Genomic DNA, 20286 nt, shown 5'->3' on the forward strand with positions numbered 1-20286 from the left:
ACATCAACACAGCTCAGGGAAACTACCAGGACAACAAAGGTTCTGTGCATATGCCATTCCTGGAATTGATGAGATTTCTCTGGCATGCCTAATAAACTGAGATGCCAAAGGTTAAAAAAAAACAAGCAGGTGGGAAGGTCTGTCTCATCACCAGGGAAGAGTTTTAAAGTTGCACAAAAGATTATTGGAATATTACAAGCATGGGGAGGGTGGGGGAGGACCAAGTTTCAGCAGGCTGTTCCAGGCTGATAGCCTGATGGCTCAAGAAGGGAAAAGGTTATCCTTTTGTTTTCTGAGGTAAATTCTTAAAAGCATTTGTCCCATGAAGAAACCCTTGGTGAACCAAAGTATAGCACTGACATGTCATGGTGGGGGTGATTTGTAGTGTAGGGCTCTTTGATGCCTGTCTATAAGGGTGTTCACTTTTACCAACTCAGTGGCTTTTCTTTTATGCTTTTTAGATTTCTACCTGGACAAGGCCTGATACTATACCCACAGATAGGAGACAAATTGGATATTATTTGCCCAAAAGTGGACTCTAAAACTGTTGGCCAGTATGAGTATTATAAAGTTTATATGGTTGATAAAGACCAAGCAGACAGATGCATTATTAAGAAGAAAAAAAAAACCCTGCTCAACTGTTCCCGACCACACCGAGATGTGAAATTTACCATCAAGTTTCAAGAATTCAGCAACAGCATCTGGGGTTTAGAATTTCAGAAGAACAAAGATTATTACATCATATGTAAGTGTAATTCTCTCTCTTTATTTTGTAGGCATTGGGATAAGCTAACTAGGTTTGTATTGATTTCTGTTTCCTTTAAATTAACATGGTAAATCATTTGTTAAGAAGCTTTGTTCTTTTTGTTTTTTTCAAAATAAATTAATTGAAAATTGGGGCCCTGTAGTGACAGTATTAATTAAATATAAATACTCAGCAGGGGCAAACCTGCCAGGATTCTTATGGTATTGAAATAAGTAAATTATACGAAGGGACTCAGTATCTCTACTGACAAAACCATCTTTAAGGAAATTTCTTAAGGTTTTTATAGGTAAATCTGTGTGATGCTTTTTCTCTCCATCCTTCCATCTGTCCAACCGTCCATCCACTCATTCACTTAGTGTGCATTCTCTTCCAAGAACTCGGTTTCAAAGTTAGGACTCAATAAAGCAAAATGTAATAGTGGTACACTTCACCATGACACCATCACTCCAGACCGGCAGAGCTCAGAATTAGTAGCATGGGGCATATAGACAAAAGCCAGAACAAGTGGTCATGTTATGTCCTGATGGAAAAAAGTAAAGTGTAGGAGTGCTGCCTGAATGACACCCCTGCATCTGTCATAATAATGTACCATTATTTCAGGAGTATGGGATAGATGTTCATTAGGGTATATCTGAAGTGCATTTGTGAGCTGTGCCCATTGTGATGAAGATAAAAAATTAAAGCAAAATAAAACACTTAAAACAAAAGCCAAGAAGCATAGACAGAAATTTGGAGGGAGAAAAAAGAAGACAATGTTGACAAAAAAATAATTTATATAGTTTCTTACCATACACATATTTACCCCTTAAGCTCTAATTCTTTGTATGTTCTTGATCCTTGGGTAAATGCTGTGGCCTTCATGCCCATCTCAATTTCAGTCTAGCAACACAGAAAGTAGAACAGTTTTCACTGCTGTGAGAAAACCCAGACAGTATGGCTTAGAACACTTTACACACAAGGAAATGTCAGGGTCAAAACGCAAGGCAAGTCCAAAAATCCCATAGACCACCACTGTAAATGTGTAGACATGTCTCCCGAGCCATGTATGTACTGTAAAGAGAACATGCAGAAATGCATGGTGGTATGTTCCGGGGTAGCAAAGAGAGTGTGCATGGAAAATAATAGTGACTATACTGTACAAATATGCACAGCACACACATGACAGTGCAGGGAGTCAGAAACATTGGAACATGCATGCTTAATATACATACATAGGGAGGGTAATGGCAGGAGACAGACACAGTGCATACATACTGCTTGTGGAACCTGTTTAGCTCATGTAATATAAATGACAAACTGTTTCTGTCAAACATGTTGGTAGTGATGCACTGTTGTATATTTTATAACATAAAATCAGCTTTATCAAAAATTCCCAGAGATGAACTAAGAAAATCCTACTAGGGTACAGGTAAGCTGGGTGCTGTGTTATGCCTGGTACCAACTACAAGAAAGCCAAGTTCAGGACGTGGATGCTAACCTAGGCAATATAGCTATACCCACAGGGAAGAAAGATAGGAGAAATGTCCTTGCTGATACTTCAAACTTTCTCTGACTTTTAAAGTCTCCTAACAGATTGAAAATCTGTTTATTTTTTTCAATAAGGTCTGAGAAATGAAGTAAAAACACTGTAAGCAATAACTGAACATTCCACACTGACCTAGACCACACTGGAAACTGTGCTCAAAGTACCCCACACTGTGAGAAGCAATAGGAGAGAGGCTCTGAGGCTGAGCCACTTTTTGCAAATGGGAAAAGAAGATAAGGAAAATGATAACACAGTAAAAAACTAAGACCCTGTTTTCATGTTCTCAAACACACAGTCTCTTTAGAACTTTATTTTAACTTATATGACAAGCATTTTCTCCAGTCTGTGAGTGGGATACTGATACTGCAACTCTGCGACAAAGTTAATAGGGCAACTATTACCTATTTTCCAAGAAAAAGCTTAGTGTCATCAAAGAGTGAGGAAAGAGATGTAACCATGAGACCCAAGATTAAGTGCACTCTCTGGAGAAGAGTCACCCTTTGTTTTGGGGAAAATCCTGAGGGTAGAAATTGATAATTCCAGAACAAAGAAGTGAATTCATACCTGGTTTTTTAGTTACAAACCTCTACAAACCGTGAAGGCATTTGGAGCTGTTTGGTGGTGGTATGCTTGGAAAACAAAACAAAACAAAAACAAAACAACCAGGCTGAAAGGAGTTGCCAGATCACCTGTTCATTTGTCATTGTCTTCTGAGTATAGTGTTAGCAGACAGGACTTTGATAGAGAAAGTGGAAGGTGATTAAAATTACAGGCGTGTCTATGAAATACTTCTGTTCCTTGCCCCTTGAACTCAAGGGGAAGCAATGTCTGGCACATTCCACCTTCTCCTCCTACTCAAACTTGAACTGTAAACTGAAAGCCGGCTCCTCATTACACGGTCTGACAGCCCATCTCGTTGCAGCTTTAGTTACAAAGCCATTTTGAGAATTCACTGGCTTAAGAACAAACAGCAATATGTGTAGACAGAACAGTTTAGACAGACAGAAAGACATTGGTAGAAGGGTTGTGCTCCCCCTCTCCCCTCATTGTTAAAGTGGAAAAGGAGCCCAGCTGGCCAATGTGAGGCAAGGTGGTTGCCCCCACCTGGTTATATCCAAGTTGTCCCAAGACCCAGACAGGGAAAGGGGTGTACAAACTCTCTGTCCAGCTGTAGTTTTCCCTAAACTACTAAAGCTTCTAGCTCTGGACTACAGGCTAAAGTGGCTGATGGGCGTTGATAAAAACAGATGCTTGCAGGGACTTACAAGGTGATGAGAATGCAGACTCAGAAGACTTGAGTTCTAGAATGCTACTTAAGCACATTCCTGGCTGGAGAAAGGAGCAAGGGGGGGTGTCAGAAGGCTCCCCTGATAGAGTTTACAGAACTTGGAGGTTTGACAAGCATAGCATCAATTTCATTGTTCTTTAAGCAGGAGGTGTGGAGTGGAGGAAGCAGGAGTTGGGAGATGATTACCAAGTTTTGAAATTACCATGTTTGCTCTTTTGCACTTTCTAGTTTGCCCCCGCTAGGAGTTGGTGGGTATTTTGGAAGGTGCTGTCCCTTTTACCTATAGAGTAATACTAAATCATGTGTATATGGGAGGGTATGTTTAATTGCATTTAGAAGCAGGTATCCTACATGTCACAATGTTTCCAGCATCCATTTCTCTTTGTTTATTTTTCTACTTCTTTTCAGCTTTCAGCATCCCATACATTCAGAAAACTTGTGACAAAGAGTGAATTCTTATTTTTCAAATTGTTTTCAGACATTTCATGTTCATGAAATCGTATTGATTTCCTGATTTGTTCTTTATTTTTTGTCCATTTTATTTTTAATCAGCTACCAATGGGTCTTTGGAAGGCCTGCATAACCAGGAGGGAGGGGTGTGCAAGACAAGAGCCATGAAGATCATCATGAAAGTTGGACAAGGTAAAGATCAACTGCTGCTTTGTGAGCCCGCTGTGAGCTGGTACAGCCCCCAGCTAGCGTGGTAACTGGGGTGACGTTCACCATCACTGCTCTTGTTAGTTTTGAAGGCAGACCATTCTCTGCACTTTAAACCACTGGTTGAGTCCCCCAAAGCAACATACTCAGTTTTTCTCATTTGTGATCTCTCTAAAGTGCAGGCCAGTGAGACAGGGTGTCTGTGTGCTGCCACAGATATGTGTATTTCTCTTTACAATGCAGAACACCTCTTTGAAAAAAATCAAAGTGTCTAATACATAAACACTGGCTCTGCTGCGTTGTTTCTTTATCAAATCTGGACAACCCAAGAGCTGCATTTTCATGCAGAATAACCTATTGTGCTTAAAGAAAGAATTATTCTTCTAATTAGAGACTAGTATAGCTGTCAGTCAACTTGCTTAGTGAAATTGAAATGTCATATGGCATCAGTCAAAATGCTTTGACTGCCAAATGCAAGAATCCCTATAGTTTCCACAGATGGCCTGCTAATCGAAACCTAACAAATAACTAGGATTACCATTCTGATTAAAAAGGAAGGTTATATTCTTGTATTTCTCAGTGCTTTGAATAGAGAGTCTTATGTTCATTGCTGTTCATGCCTCTTGAGATATCTTTGCAACTCCTGAAGCTTGCTACATTGTCATATGTCTGTGCCATGATTAATCGCTTCTTCTTCATGTACATGCAAGTCCTGCTGGATCAACCAGGAATAATGATCCAACAAGACGTCCAGAGCTAGAAGCTGGTACAAATGGGAGAAATTCAACAAGCCCTTTTGTGTAAACAAATCCAGGGACAGCAGTGTAGTGGGCTGTGTGTCTATGGTGTGCATTTTTCTTAGAACCCCTAGAGGCAGGGGAGCCTCAAAACACATCCCAATCAGTGGGATTCACTCATGGGTACAGATTGCTGGGGTCTTTGCTCCCAGTGAGTCAATATTAACTCTGCCACTAAGACAGATTAATTCAGCCCACTCAGTGTCTTACAGTCACAAGAGCAGAGTTCACCAGGTGTTTCAGTTACTGATGCATCCTGAAGTGTTGAAACTAGGGATGTTCCAGATTTGCTGTCTAATCTTTAGGAAGTGGTTGGCCTGGTGAGTGAGTGTCGGACCTTTGAAGCTCCTTCACCTCATCTGGTGATCTGTTGTCCAGTTCACCCTGTGAGTTGAGCATTGGCCAGGCTTACTTGTTTGCATTTAGAGTGTTCCTTCTTCAATCTAGAGTGCAGAGTCTCAGAAACACAGTAACTGGCTCTTCTTGCTTCTGGCAGGTACCAGCACTGAAGGCAACAGCGAAGGGCATTCCGCTAACAACCTCCTGGGTTCCAAAGTGGCCTTATTCGCAGGAATCACATCAGGATGCATCATCGTCATCGTCATCATCCTCACCTTGGTGGTATTGCTGCTCAAGTACCACAGGAGGCACCACAAACGCTCTCCACAGCACAGTACCACACCCAAGCGAGGTGGCAACAACTGTGGCTGGGAACCCAGTGATGTTCTCATACCGCTAAGGACTGCAGACAGTGTCTTCCGCCCACACTATGAGAAGGTCAGCGGGGACTATGGGCACCCAGTGTACATCATGCAGGAGATGCCCCCACAGAATCCTGCCAACATTTACTACAAAGTCTGAAGCCTGGGACCTTCGCCTCCCAAGGGAACTCTCACCTTGTTGTGGGTGCAGGGACTGAGCCTGACGCTGAGGGCGGAATGCCTCCTGGAAGAGCCTGGAGCTGGACAGTTTTGTAGGCTGTAGCTTTTCAGCCTTGGGGAACCACAGACCCTCCCCTGAAACTGGAAGACTGCTAAGAGATCCCCACTTGGACTGCTGTGTCCCTGTGGGGACCTCTATGCCATGCACCCAGCCAGGCACTCAGGACTCTGCAGATCCCGGGGAGGATATGGTGGGCTATGGGTGATGCAGCAGTACCTTAGGAGAAAGTTGCACCTCTGCCTCTGTGTTTCCTGACATGTGCACTGGACCTCGGGTAACCTCAGTAAGGTTTTCAAAGATCCCTAGCATTTGATCCTCACTACTTCTGTTTCCAGGGCTCTGCAACGCCTCCCCAGACCCCTCACTCCACATCCTGTATCATTAAGGGACACTCACCACGGAGCCCTGGCCCCACCCTTTACACCAAGATGAGATTAAATGTGTATTAGGTACAGAATTCTGCTTTCCTGGAGGCTTGGATGGGTTAGCTGAAAAAAGCATTGGAGGTTTGGTTGAGTGAGGATGGTACCAAATGCCACCTCAGGTCAAGACTACTGCCCCTGGAGCATAGTGGGGAAAGCAATTAGGAAACAATAGATAGTCTTTGGCTTTGCTGAGAGGAAACAGGCAGGTGGGAGACTTCAGACTGTGATGAGTGGTGGGGCGCTCACTATCACAGCTATGCAACAGGGAATCAAACTCCTCTCCTGAAGTTTAACAAAGGGGCCATTGTTATGAATGGAGAGGCCAGAATTCAGAGGGAGAGAACAGGCGTCTAGGCCTCTGGGCCAGGACTGCTGAGTCACTGCCAATAAAAATGCTTAGCGCTGGAGCTGTGGGACAGTCCCGTCTTCTTTGGGAGATGGTTTAAGCAGACTCAGCTGCTGTATTGCCACATTTTATTAAACAGGGAAAAACCATTTAGGAGAACAGCAGAGAGCCAAATCGGACCTAGAAGTTGAAAATACAAAGGTCAAGCAGGCTGTAAGTCCATCAGCACTGAGGATATAGGGAATTTTCATTAGTAGAGGTTGGTCAGATTTCCCCAGTCCCCGGAAGTGCCCTTCTTCTTCCCCGATTGAGCCTTACACTTTGGTTTTGGGGTGATGGCTGTGCTGCCCAGGCTGTGTGGCTGTACCCAGGCTCCATGTCAAAGCAAAGCACACATGGCCCACCTCTAAGAGTCCTTAAGATGGAGATAACATTATGATGTCAAGGGGAAAGAGGGAGATAGGACATAGTTATAATAGGTGTATAGAACACAAGAAATATAAAATGAAAGATGTTTACTTATATATATTTTAAGATTACACACAATACATACCATGAGACGTGGAAGTCATTGTTAAAGCGGACCCAGCCCTTAGCACTTTACAAAGTAAAAGATCAGATAGAGCTACTTCTAAGGGAAGGAGCATCACATGAAAAGTTATCAATTGTCCCAACCCACAGAACTTCATCTTGGGACAAGACAGTCAGGGATAGGGAATGGGGACAAGAGACACAGAAAGAATGACCACAAGACAGGATTCTAATCAAGTGGCAAACTTTACTTTTATCAGATTACCTTATATATTCAGTAGAGCAGGATATGGGGAGGGGTAGAATGAGTTGTTTGTTCACCAGGTGTTAGTGTAGGCAGGATATTAGGAAGAAACAAAGAGGATGTTTGGCAGGCTAAAGAGTTCATGTGTAAGAGGTCCAGGAAGGGTTGCCTAAGTGACTGAGCCTGTGGGTGGAGGACTGGGTCAAGTTGTTTCTTTTCTTGAGCTGAGGTTCTAAGGGGCCGCTATGTAAAGGTGAATACACAACTATGTGGCTGGCCAAGAATGGCTCTTATCACCCTTCCTTGTATAAAAAGAATTGAAAAACTTTTTCAGCAGAGGGGGATAGAGACATGGCCCCCAATTGGAGAATCTATGTAGATTTTATGAAGGACAGTTTTCTCTGACCTTGGAGATGGCTTCTCGGAGCCATCTAAAAGCCAGGATCATCCCAATATCTTTTTGTGGTGGTGGGGAAGCTTTAGGACATTGACCACATTGCACGCAGGCATGTTCCTCAGAAGACAAGGAGTCCTTGTAGTACCATCCAGGTCTGCACCTCTGAAGTTGGCCATGGGGAAGTGGATTAATTCCTTTTGGAGGGAGCAGACTGAGATGGTTTATATTAGAGGGGCCAAAGTCATCCTCGGAGGAGGAGAGCTTAAGTATTGGACCAGGACAGGCTTAGTGGCAGAGTCCACTTGTTGCTTGAAAAAGGCCACAAGTTGATTAAAGGCCCAAGGGCCAAAGGAGATTATCAAGAGGAGCCCTATTAAAGGTCCAAGGAGGGAAGGAAGGAAGGTGGTTAACCATGGGGAACTAGTAGGAATGTGTAGAAGGAAGCAAAAAGGAGTAACAGCAGGTTATTTTCCCATACAAGCAAAGCCAGCCAAGGTGATGTTTGAGTCCATGTCATCAGGGTCGTTTTCAGGAGACGTGTACAATGGGTTTATCGGGACCTGGAAGGAAAGGAGGAGAGGATTCTTCCGAGAGGGCAGGAGTGTCAGAGTTTTCATCTCCTGAGTCCTCCTCCCTGGAGGAGGCTTCAGCGGACAAGGGATATGATTACCGCTACAGAGTGAAAACAGAAATGCCAAGAGTGGTGATTTGGACAGGGATGTTTTTCAGACCCAAAAGTCTCATGATATGAGTCCCTCCTGACATCCACATTTCCTTACCCTCCTGCACTGCAGAGCCAGGTTAGTATCACTGTCAACCTTAACCTCTCTAAATCCATGACCTCACTTGCAACTTCCCACCATTCCCCAGGAATTGACAAGGAGAACTTTGAATTCTCCCTCACCATTGGCCACTGTAACAGTGGTCCAACTCTCGATGGATCCACAAACCAGGGGCAGAAGCAAAGAAGCTCTGGCAGCTTCAAACATAAGAAGATTGTGTGAAGCTTTCTTTCTTTTACTTTTTAAACCAACCTAACATGGGCTTCTCACTAGGGATCCTTCCCTAACCTGGTCCCATCCCACACTGTAATGTTGCACTTTGCTTCTTATGAACCCTTCTGGTCTGCAATCTTGTCAGAAGATCAACTCTTGCAGGCATTTGCCAGCTCTAGCCCATTTCTTTTCATTAATGGTTCCTTCCGGGGGACCCTTGGACAAATCCCCCATAAAGAGGAAGAACTTTTTTTGGTTTTGTTTCTTTTTAACCCGAGTTCCTTGAGCCTTGAGGAATTCTATGATCCCAGAAAGATATAAATCTTCCTTGCTAATTTTATCAATTGCTTTTCTTTAACCCAATTTCCCCTGGTCTTGAGGGATTCTGTGATCCCAGAAAGAAAGAAATCTTCCTTGTTAAATGCTTGTCCCATTACTCACCTTTTCTATGTAGGTGATGCTAATGAACAGAAAATCCCAAGAGTGGGGCACTCTGCCAGATCTTCCTCCAACCAAGGCTCATAATTGACCTTGTAATGGACGCCTTACTGCATGGTAAGGCCCATCTCTCCAATGAGCACTGAAGTTCCCTGATCTCCAGCCCTATATAGCCACACATTGAGCTCCAGTTGTCCTGATCTTCAGGATATCAACTTGGGGAAAGTGAGTCAGGGATAGGGAATGGGGACAACAGACGCAGAAAGAACTGCCACAAGACAGTGATCAAGTGGCAAACTTTACTTTTCTCATTCTAACTTGTATAGTCAGCAGAGCAGAATATGGGGAGGGGTAGAATGGGTTGTTTGTGCACTGGGTGTTAGTGTACACAAGATATTAGGCAGCAACACAGAGGATGTTTTGCAGGCTAAATTGTTCATGAGTAAGAGGTCCAGGAAGTGTTGCTTAGGTGACTTAGCCAGTGTGTAGAGGACTGGGTCAAGTTGTTTCTTTTCTTGAGCTGAGGTTCTAAGGAGCTGCTATGTAAAGGTTAGTATACAACTTCTGGCCTGCCAACAATGGCCTGGGATGACTAGGATCTCATGCCCAACCCTTACATTTGGCTCCCAACATATTCCCCCTTCCTTGTATAAAAAAAAAGTGGCCAAGTTTTTCAGCAGAGGGGAATAGTGGGCTGGCTCCCTATTGGATAATCAATGTAGATTTTAAAAAAGGACAATTTTCTTTGACCTTGGGGATGACTTCCTGGAGCCCTCTGAAAGGCAGGGTTTTCCAGATACCCTTTGTGGGAGTGGGGAAGCTTTAAGACAACGACCCCATTACACACAGGCGTATTCCTCAGAAGAGGAGGTATCCTTGCAGGACCATCCAGGTCTGCACCTCTGAAGCTGGCCATGGAGAAGTGGGTTAATTCCTCTTTGGAGGGAACAGCCTGAGAATGTTTAGATTAGAGGGGACAAAGTCATCCTTGGAGGGGGAGAGCTTAAGTGTTGGACCAGGACAGGCTTAGTTGCAGACTCCACTTGTTGCTTGACAAAGGCCACAAGTCAATTAAAGGAGATTAGAAAGAGGAGCCCTATCAGTGGTCCAAGGATGGAAGGGATGAGGGTGGTTAACCAGGGGGAAGTGGTAGGAATTGGTAGAAAGAAGCAAAAAGGAGTAACAGGAGATTATTTTCCCATAAGAGAAAATCCAGCCAAGCTGATGGTTGAGGCTTGGTCATTGGGGTCATTTTCAGGGGAGGTGTAGAATGGGTTGTTCGGGACCTGGAAGGAAAGAAGGAGAGGATTCTCCTCTAGAGAGGGCAGTAGTGTCAGGGTTTTCATCTCCCGAGTTCTCCTCCCTGGAGGAGGCTTCAGCTGAAGGACTATGGACTTGATTACTGCTATGAAGTGAAAGCAGAAACACAATGGTTTGGATGAGGCATGACTTAAGAAAGCCGGGGTGACTATGTACTCCCTCATCTGTGGATTTCAAACATAGAGTAAAGGATTACCAGCCTACAACCCACACTGCCTGAGAAGCTGGTAAACAAGGAGGACCCTAAGTGAGACATTCATGACCCCTGGAGAAGGGGAAATGGTGAAGATCCCCTGAGCAAATTGAGAGAATGGGAAGAGGGGGGAGCTAGGAGAATGAGAAGGGAAGAAGAGGAAGGATGCAGAGGTCATGAGGGAGCAGAAAATTTAAGTCAGGGGAAGAATAGAAGAAAGGTTATGTAATAGGTAGGATTGTAGTTGGGGAGTGGTAGGGGAGGACAGGAGGAAAAATAGAACTGGGATTGTCATGTAAATAAATCTTGATTCTAATTCAAATGAAAAAGTTTAGTAAAAAGAAAGCAGGGGTGAAGCCAAAGCACAGGGAAGCCCAGCAGTATTCCCACAGCTGCTACCTGAATCCTTCCCTTCTATTCTAAGGGCCACCACAGAGCTGTGACAGGAGGGCGGGGCAGGCAAAGGCAGACCCAGGCCATGTGTCAGCAACAGGTGATTGTGTGACGTGTCTGTTCACAGTTGCATTAGCTGTGCCCACCACTCCCAAAGGAAACTGATTTCAACACACCTTCTTGATCCCAGAAGTTCAACTAGGCAGCCAGTGGTTACACTCAACAGATGTTACTCAGCACAACTTAGGTTCTTCAAATGGACAAGAAATTAGTATCAGAACAGTGTCTCAGGATGAAGTCCGAGTGGAGCTTCCTCTCCAGTACTTTGAGGTCTACAAGATGAATCTAGAAAATAAACTATTGTGGAAAATGAAGACTTAGGTTGGATTGGGGAGGGGAGGCCAGGCCCTTGGTGACTAATTGCTGTAACACTCTTGTTCTGTTGGCTGTGGCAGCTTCAGGATCTCTTTTGACATCATCAAGAGCCGAAGCTCCTGCAGGATGACTTTGATGCTATGGGATTTCTGCCATTTTGCCAGCACTGCTGTGGCCCTTGTATCCACCACTCCATTTGAACTACTCACGCAGCTCATATTGACTTTTGTTACAAATCTTACAGATGGGGACGCTTCCAGGTATTTAGGCCCACATTCTATTTTAAGGCTGTATATTCGGTTTTCATAAATTGATCTTGGAGGCCCAATTATTATCCCTGTCCATTTTGTAAGGGTCATTTCCTCATCGTCCTCTAGACCCAGGCTAACTGTGCCATCGCCTACTCCTTTCTGTCCTTCTTCCAACTCTTCCAACGTTTGGAAATTTCGAGGGACTTTTACACCAGAGCTTGTGGTGGCTGCCAACTTGCTTCCCAATTGTTTTTTCTTTACTCGAGTTCCCCATATCTTGAGGGATTCTGTGATCCCAGAAAGAAATAAATCTTCCTTGCTAAATGCTTGTCCCATTGTTCACCTTTTCCACATAGGTGGTGTTCATCAAACGAAAGTCCCAAGCGCTGGGTAGGCTGCTGGGTCTTCCTCCATCCAAGGTGTATAATTGACCTTGTAATGGATGTCTTACTGCATGGAGTGGCCCGTCCTGCTGATGAACACTGAAGTTCCCAGATTCCCAACTGTATCAAGCCACATGTGAGCACCAGTTGTCCTGACCTGCAGGATGTCAACCTAGGGCAAGAGAGTCAGGAATAGGGAATGGGGAAAGAGACACAGAAAGAACACACACAAGACAGGATCCTGATAAAGTGGCATACTTTACTTTTCTCAGGCTAGCTTATATAGTCAGCACAGCAGGATATGGGCAGGGGTAGAATGGGTTGTTTGTGCACCAGGTGGTAGTGTAGGCAGGATATTAGGAAGCCACAAAGAGGATGTTTGGCAGGGTAAAGAGTTTATGGGCAAGAGGTCCAGGAATATTTGCTTAGGTGACTAAGCCTGTGGGAAGAAGATTGGGTCAAGTTGTTTTCTTATCTTAAACTGAGTTTCTAAGGAGCTGCTATGTAAAGGTTAATATACAACCATGTGCCCAGTCAAGAACAGCCTTGGATGCCAAGGATCTCATTCCCAGACCAGAGATTTGGCTCCCAACAAGAGACAGTGTGTCTCCTCATGTAATTTATTCATTTCAACACCATAGGAATCCTGGCATGTTTACCCCTGCTGAGTATTTATATCTAATTAATACTGTTACTTCAGGGTCCCAATTTTCAATTAGTTTTTTTTTTGAAAAAACAAAAAGGACATAGCTTCTTAACAAATTATTTACCATGTTAATTTAAAGAAAACAGAAATCAAGACAAACCTAGTTAGCTTATCCCAATGCCTACATAATAAAGAGAGAGAACTAATTTACATATGATTTAGTAATCTTTGTTCTTCTGAAATTCTGCACCCCAGAGGTTAGGGCTGAATTCTTGAAACTTGATGGTGAATTTCACATCTTGCTCTTCTCTGTTACAGTTGAGCAGGGGAGTATTTTTCTTCTTAAAATTGCATGTGTCTGCTTGATCTTTTTCAACCATATAAACTTTATAATATTCATACTGGCCAACAGATTTGGAGTGCAATTTGGGGCAAATAATATCCAATTTGTCTCCTATCTGTGAGTATGGGACCAGACCTTCTCTGGGTAGAAACCTAAAAAGCATAAAAGAAAAGCCACTGAGTTGGTAAAAGTGAACACCGTTAAAGACAGGCAGCAAAGAGCCCACCACTACAGATCACCCCCCACCATGACATCTCAGTGCTATACTTTGGTTCACCAAGAATGTCTTCAGGGGACAAATGCTCCTAGGAATTTACCTCAGAATACAAAAGTATCAACTTTTCCCTTCTTAGAGGCATCAGGCTATCAGGCAGGCACAGCATGCTGACACTTAGTCCTCATCCCCATGCTTGTAACATTCCAATACTTTTTTGTGCATTTTTTTAGATTTTATTTATTTATTATGCATACAACATTCTACTTCCATGTGAATCTGCACACCAGAAGAGGGTATCAGAACTCATAACAGATGGTTGTGAGCCACCATGTGGTTGCTGGGAGTTTAATTCAGGACCTCTGGAAGAGCAGTCAGTGCTCTTAAACTCTGAGCAATCTCTCCATCCCATTTTGTGCAATTTTACAACTCTTACTTGGTGATGAGTCAGACCATGCCACCTACTTTTTTTAACCATTGGCATCTCGGTTTATTGGGCATGCCAGAGTCATCTCATCAATTCCAGGAATGGTACATGCCCAGAACCTTTGTTGTCCTGGTAGTTTCCGTGATCTGTGTTGATGTTAATTAACAGACAAGTTTCATCAAGAATGTTTCAAATTACTTATCATAATTAGTCAGTCACTGATATAACAATGGTTTTTTTAATTACACAGAACAAAAGAAATGTCTTACAAACTCATAAAAGATAACCAGAAATGATTAAAATCGTATTGATTCAGCTGCAAGATGAAGAGCTTTCTCCTGAGGACAACAAGTACCTTCTTGGTCTACAACACCCCCCATGTATTTGCTCCAATTAATTCTTCGAAGGAAATCTTTAGAACTAAGATTACTGATACCAAATCCCTTGGATGCTCCCAGCTAAAAGCTCTCCTCCTTTCCTTTCTTGCTGGCCATATCACTGAAAGATCGTCCCTAATGTGGAGTTTCCCTGAGACACCAAGTCAAAAGCCTCCTGATGAACATCCTCCTGCAAGTGCCAACACTAACAACAAACTCAGAGAGCAGTCAAGCCTGCAGGCTCATTAAAATAGTAAATCTTCAGAACAAAGCATGGCCTCCCAATCCTTCCAATCTGGACTCTGGCATCATTTAGCCAGAGTGGCCAACCAGCCTTGATGACCCTTGAGGCCAGGATTCAGCAACAGATAAGAGAAGGATGATGGGGCTCCCAAAGTTAAAATCCACACACATGTTAGTGATTTATGTAAGGAGCTGCCAGTTCTCAGCCAGTGTATTATTATGTGGTTACAAAAATATAAGGGACATTTAAGACTAATATTCAAAACTGATAGTTCAAAAAATTGTACATGTACACAATGTATCTTGGAACTATCCATACCCTACTCCTTCAATCCAGGTCCCACTGCCCACACCCTCCCCACACACATATGTTTCTTCCTCTCACAAATTCATGTCTTAAATAAAACAAAATAAATGAATGAAACTTTTCTAAGGTGCAAAGATACACACACACACACACACACACACAATGCATATGTACAAGGATGCTCTTTATTACTTGGGTGTTATTGAACAATCTCAAAGAGAAGGTGGTCCACTGACACCAGGTTTTTATTGTTGTTAAATTAAATTAGTCCCTTTAAGCAAAAACATATCTCAAAAAAATCGGAACAGGCAAGATGGCTCATTGGGTAAAGGTGCGTTCAATGAAGCCTGATGACACCAGTTAAATCCCAGGGACACACATGGTGGAAGAAGAGGTCACACAAACCATTCCCTGACCTGTAGAGCACACTGCCACTTGTACTAAACCTCCCCTGGAAACTGGAATGATTGTGGGGTTTTTTAAATTTAAATACACTTAAATTGAAATCTTTCTGTGAAACAGAACTCAAAATGAATTTATAAAATTGTGACAAATTTAAAACAGCCATTTGTACATTGCTGAAGAGTGCATTGTAACTTTTTTTTTTTGGTTTTTCGAGATAGGGTTTGTCTGCGTAGCTTTGGAGCCTGGGCTAGCACTCACTCTGTAGACCATACTGTCCTCGAAATCACAGAGATCTGCTTCTCTCTACTTCCTGAATGATGGGATTAAAGTTGTGAGCTACCGTTAACCTGGAAATTCTCTGCAACTTTTAAGACACTGAGAGGATTATTGGAGGCCCCTCTGGTGTTTTCCCACAATTCTCCCGAAACTGTAAAATTACAAGCCCAGGGAATCATGCTTTATAGGGAGCTTCTTGTTGGATGAAACTCAACAAATCTACAAGAGGCACAAACTTTATCCTCCCTTCCTTCACATTTTCCCCAAAGTGGTTCTCAAGTGTTGTATAGCTTTAGCAGGATGGGGGCAATAATACTACACTAAACTCCAGCAACATTAAGTCACTCACATTCCTGGTTCTTACCTTCTTGTGTTTATTTCTCGACCTTTAAATGAATTCCTTAAGGGTTATACAAACCAAAGGTCAAACACTGGAGCCAATTCCTCCTTGAGGCTTTCCAGCCTGCTTGATAATCCCCTCTCCCTAAACTGTTTCTTTAGAAGATGGTGTAGCTGTCACAATAGAGACTCCATGAAAAGGGCTAGATTGCCTTGATACATGTGTCCTATATAAAAATATTAGTCTATCCTTCAGGACAGGCCTTTCACCATCTTACAGTGGGAGGGCATGATTCCCTGCCCTCGAAAATCAGCAGTCTCCCCACTTGGGGAGTATGTTGTCATTTACCCATTCAGTTATCTAAGGGTGGTACACCATGCTCACCTGGCCAGTGTCTCTGTGCAAGTCTTGGGGATACTCCCCAATCCACCTACCAATGCCATAGCATCCCTTATGTCTCAAATCTGGCTCATTAGGCTCTCTCCATTCCTTTTTTCCCCCAAGGTGTATATGAGGATTTTTCTCTCACTGTTTAACTCAAGCATCACAGGTAAGTCACATCCCAGCAGTCTCTTCTATCATCACGTCAGCCGACCCTGGCATATCAGCTGGTATGTCTTCAAGAATCACTGTTATTTTTGTGATAATCTCAGGACGAACAAATCACATTAATAATTTAATGAGGTTTTTATCCATTTTACAAATTAGCCTTGGTGTTTAGTATTAAATCAGTGTGTGGAGTTTGATGATGGAGCAGCCTGGTATCCTGTGAATATTCAGCAATAGGGATGTGGTCTTAAGTTGTAGTGTGTGTATCCGACAAAATTTGGGCCAAACCTACTGTTTCTAAAGCTTCAAGAAACATAAATGCGGTAAAACTCAAACAGGAGTTTGTAAAAAGCTGCTGTTCCAAATGGAGGGAGTAAAATCAGAGAGAGAGAGAGAGAAAAAGAGAGAGACACCTCTGCATGGCACTCTACCACACCAATTTGTGAGAAAAGGAGAGCAACTAAGCATAGAGAATCGACAGATCGCCCAGAGCACATCTCTGGAGAGCCCTTACCTTCCCAGAGCCAAAACATTACAACATAATGACCTAACTGTGGCTTTTGAAGTGACACAGGGACAGGGGGCTGCAGAGGGCTGTCCTCTAAGCACAGCTATCGTTTTCATCAGCACGGTGTGACTGCTTGTAAGAGTCCCTGGAAGGGGCCTTTTGCCTGTTGACATTCCCCTCATAGAAAGAAGGAATAGGGAGGATCAATGCACCTTCAGGTTCTGGGACCCCCCTCCTTCAACTGCCAAATAGCTATATGTAATTCTGACCCACAGCCTTGTATTCATTAGAGATGCTAGCATTTACAAACTGTGAAAGGTATGCAAGACACCATCCATGCTGGTGTGAAACTATTCAGTGGTGTGGATACTATAGAGTCACTCATGCTCTCACAGGCAATTCCTCCACCCCAAAACTCATTGGTCCACTAACTGGACTTTGATGGAATCATACTTTGGTTTGTGGATGGTTTACTAGGAGGAGGGAGTAGGCATTTGCATGAATTTTTGCACACTGTGAATGATGTTCTTAAATAAATAGCTATTCTGAGCTCTTCTTTCATCAGAATAAGTCTTTCTTTTTGCTGAGCAAACTCACTCAGAGGAAGGCCATATCTGGTCTATGAATGATCAGAAATAATTCATTTTATCGAGGCATGACACTGTCTATCTCAAAGTTATGACATAACTCTACAGAATTTCATTTTAAGCTTCATTTCATGTATATGTGTGTTTACCCATATTTGGACAGGTGCAGTACCTGCAGAGAACAGAAGAAGGAATCAGATACCTTGTAACTGAACTTACAAGAGATGGTTAGCAACCACGGTTTCTAGCAATATACAATACAACAATAACTGGTGTTATTAAGTGCTAAGCTCACTCTCTAGCCATTTATTATTGGTTTTTTGGTTTTTCAAGACAGGGTTTCTATGTGGCTTTGGAGGTTGTCCTGGCACTCGCTCTTGAAGACCAGGCACTCTGGTCTTGAACTCACAGAGATCCATCTGCCTCTGCCTCCTGAGTGCTGGTATTAAAGGTGTGTGCCAACAAACCCTGGCTTCTAGCCAAATTTTTATGTAACATTTATTTTTATACATTTTAAATATATTGCATAATTTTTCCCATTCTTTCCCAATTTCTTCCTTTGTTATTTTTTTTAACTAGGTGTAAATAAAGTATTCACAAATATTTGAAAAATGTCTATTGTGCCCATTTGTTTTGGTTCTGTGTTATGGTATCAAAATTGAACATGAAGTTTTGGATAGAAAAATAGGGAGATGATCCCTGCCTGATACTATTTGGAACAGTTAAGTATACATAAGCTTATTAATCCATCCTTGGGTCCAAACAGGTTTGGATAGAAGGAAAGTTATATGCACAGCTAAGCAATATTATCAAGCCATGTATTAAAAGTTTTCCTATCTCTAAAAGTCTCCGTAAAACCTCAGGCCCTGTTTCTCCAGTAAGATGGTCAGATAAGTCATAAATATCGCTACAATAGAGAAATTGTCATCTGGAGGAATCAGTCTTTTCCCACAATGAAATTCGTAGGGAATTCACAATGTCATGGAGGCTACTATTTCAGTAGATATCAGTGAAAGGTAGTGATATAAATGTAACTTAGAATACCCTTATTCTATGAGTCAGGCAGGTACCGGAGATTGCTGTTGTGGAGACTGAGGAGCATTATGGTCCCAATGTGGACTGCAGGGTACTGTTACTGACAGCTATATGAGTTGCCAAATATAAAATAGTGGAAGAAATCGAGTAGGCTGACCCACCCCAACTGAGTGGAAACAGAGTATAGTTTAGGCCAGCTTGCCCTCAGTTACAAATGAAAAAAGCTATCTGACATTTGATCCTTGTGCTTTCAAACCCTAATCTCACTCACTAAACATTCTTCCAATTTTCACAGCTGTTTGTAAATACATTACTGTATATGCCTTAGAGAGACTAAAGTCTCACAATCGCAATGTCATCTATATTTATCACCATTCAGAGCTCCAAACTGAATGTTTTGCAGGCAGCAGGGGAGCAGAATATGAGCCCATTCAAACAAGAGAGACTTCGTGACTGCAAGTTCCTATTCTCTCCTCACAGGAGGTATAAACTCCAGCAGGTGTACATGTGACATGTGAGCATATGGTAACATATTCATACCTATTTACCACATGGGATACCAACTCACTCTTGTGGTTTGGTTATTCAACCATTTTTTAAAGACTTTTTTTGTTAGCTTCTTTCTTGATCATTTATTTTGTACTACATTCCCTCATTTTATGGAGATTTGGGCATGGGAATTTCCATAGCACCAACTCTAAGTAAGTTTTTGATGCAATTGATCATATATTTATTCTGAGGCATCAGAGCTCAGATAAAGATCAAATTAGATCAGCCAATCACACTTATTGCTATTAATGATATATTCTTGTGGTTAAATAGAAGGCTCAGCACTTAGAACTCTGACTGCTCATCCATAAGGACAGGTATTCATTCCCAGACACAACATATATACCAGATAAAAGAAAACAGTCTTTGAGTACACACATGAGGAATTTAATGTTTCTTACATTATGTTGTATTAACCATTTTAACATTAACATTGCTAAGTTACTTTGAGAAAACAAAACAGCACATTTTGGGAATGTATCATCTACACTTGGGGTTGTACTCAAGAGGCAGTCACATGACGACCATGAATTCAACTGTATCCCTCAACATTACTGACACCCAAGCATTGCAGCTAATAAACAGCAAAATCTAAAGGGTGTTAGTGAAAATATGGAAAACATAACCAGGAACAACAAACCACCACACTTTCAGACAAATAGTTATTTGAAAAATATGATCTCACACTGCCTGATAATAAAAAAAAATAGCACTTAGATGATAGTGGTAATCTTATATACATTTCAGCAGAAGGATTTCAAAGATTCCTCATCCATGCAAAAGCTTGACCACATTGATTAACTTAAAATGCTTTGTCTACAGTATGTGTTATTTTATGGCTTTGAAGAAATGATGGAAATGCAAAAGCGTTTACACAGTGATTGCATTCTTAGAGTATCTTCCCATTATGTGTCCTTTTATGTATGTGAAGATGAATATGCGAAGCAAAGCTTTTACTGATTTGAGAATATTCATGTAGTTTCTCTCTAGTATGTGTTCTTTTATACATTAAACAGCATTTTGAAATGTGAACATTTTACCACACTGATTTCATTCATTAGGTTTTTTTCCTCTATGTGATCCTTCATGCCTCTGAAGGGAAATGTGCCAAGCAAAGGCTTTACCACACTGATTACATTCATAGGGTTTCTCTCCAGTATGTATCCTTTTATGTTTTTTAAGAGTACTTTGATCAGAAAAGGCTTTACTACACT

At 42.2% G+C, this 20286-nt stretch overlaps 2 protein-coding genes across 2 annotated transcripts; one reads left to right on the forward strand and one right to left on the reverse strand.

Annotated features, from left to right (window-relative positions):
* Positions 1-361: 361 nt before the first annotated feature.
* LOC113838057 (ephrin-B2-like) lies at positions 362-6429 on the forward strand. The gene is made up of 3 exons (XM_035453941.1): positions 362-745; positions 4132-4221; positions 5530-6429. Exons 1-3 carry the CDS (start codon positions 400-402, stop codon positions 5892-5894), a joined length of 801 nt encoding a protein of 266 aa, XP_035309832.1. The 5' UTR covers positions 362-399; the 3' UTR covers positions 5895-6429.
* A 5079-nt stretch (positions 6430-11508) lies between these two features.
* Positions 11509-12473, reverse strand: LOC100769951 (ubiquitin-conjugating enzyme E2 variant 1-like). Its single transcript, XM_035453940.1, has one exon. It carries the CDS (start codon positions 12217-12219, stop codon positions 11674-11676), a length of 546 nt encoding a protein of 181 aa, XP_035309831.1. The 5' UTR covers positions 12220-12473; the 3' UTR covers positions 11509-11673.
* Between the last annotated feature and the right edge of the window lie 7813 nt (positions 12474-20286).

This window comes from Cricetulus griseus, unplaced genomic scaffold (genome assembly GCF_003668045.3).
Source record: "Cricetulus griseus strain 17A/GY unplaced genomic scaffold, alternate assembly CriGri-PICRH-1.0 unplaced_scaffold_94, whole genome shotgun sequence".
Classification (NCBI taxonomy): domain Eukaryota; kingdom Metazoa; phylum Chordata; class Mammalia; order Rodentia; family Cricetidae; genus Cricetulus; species Cricetulus griseus.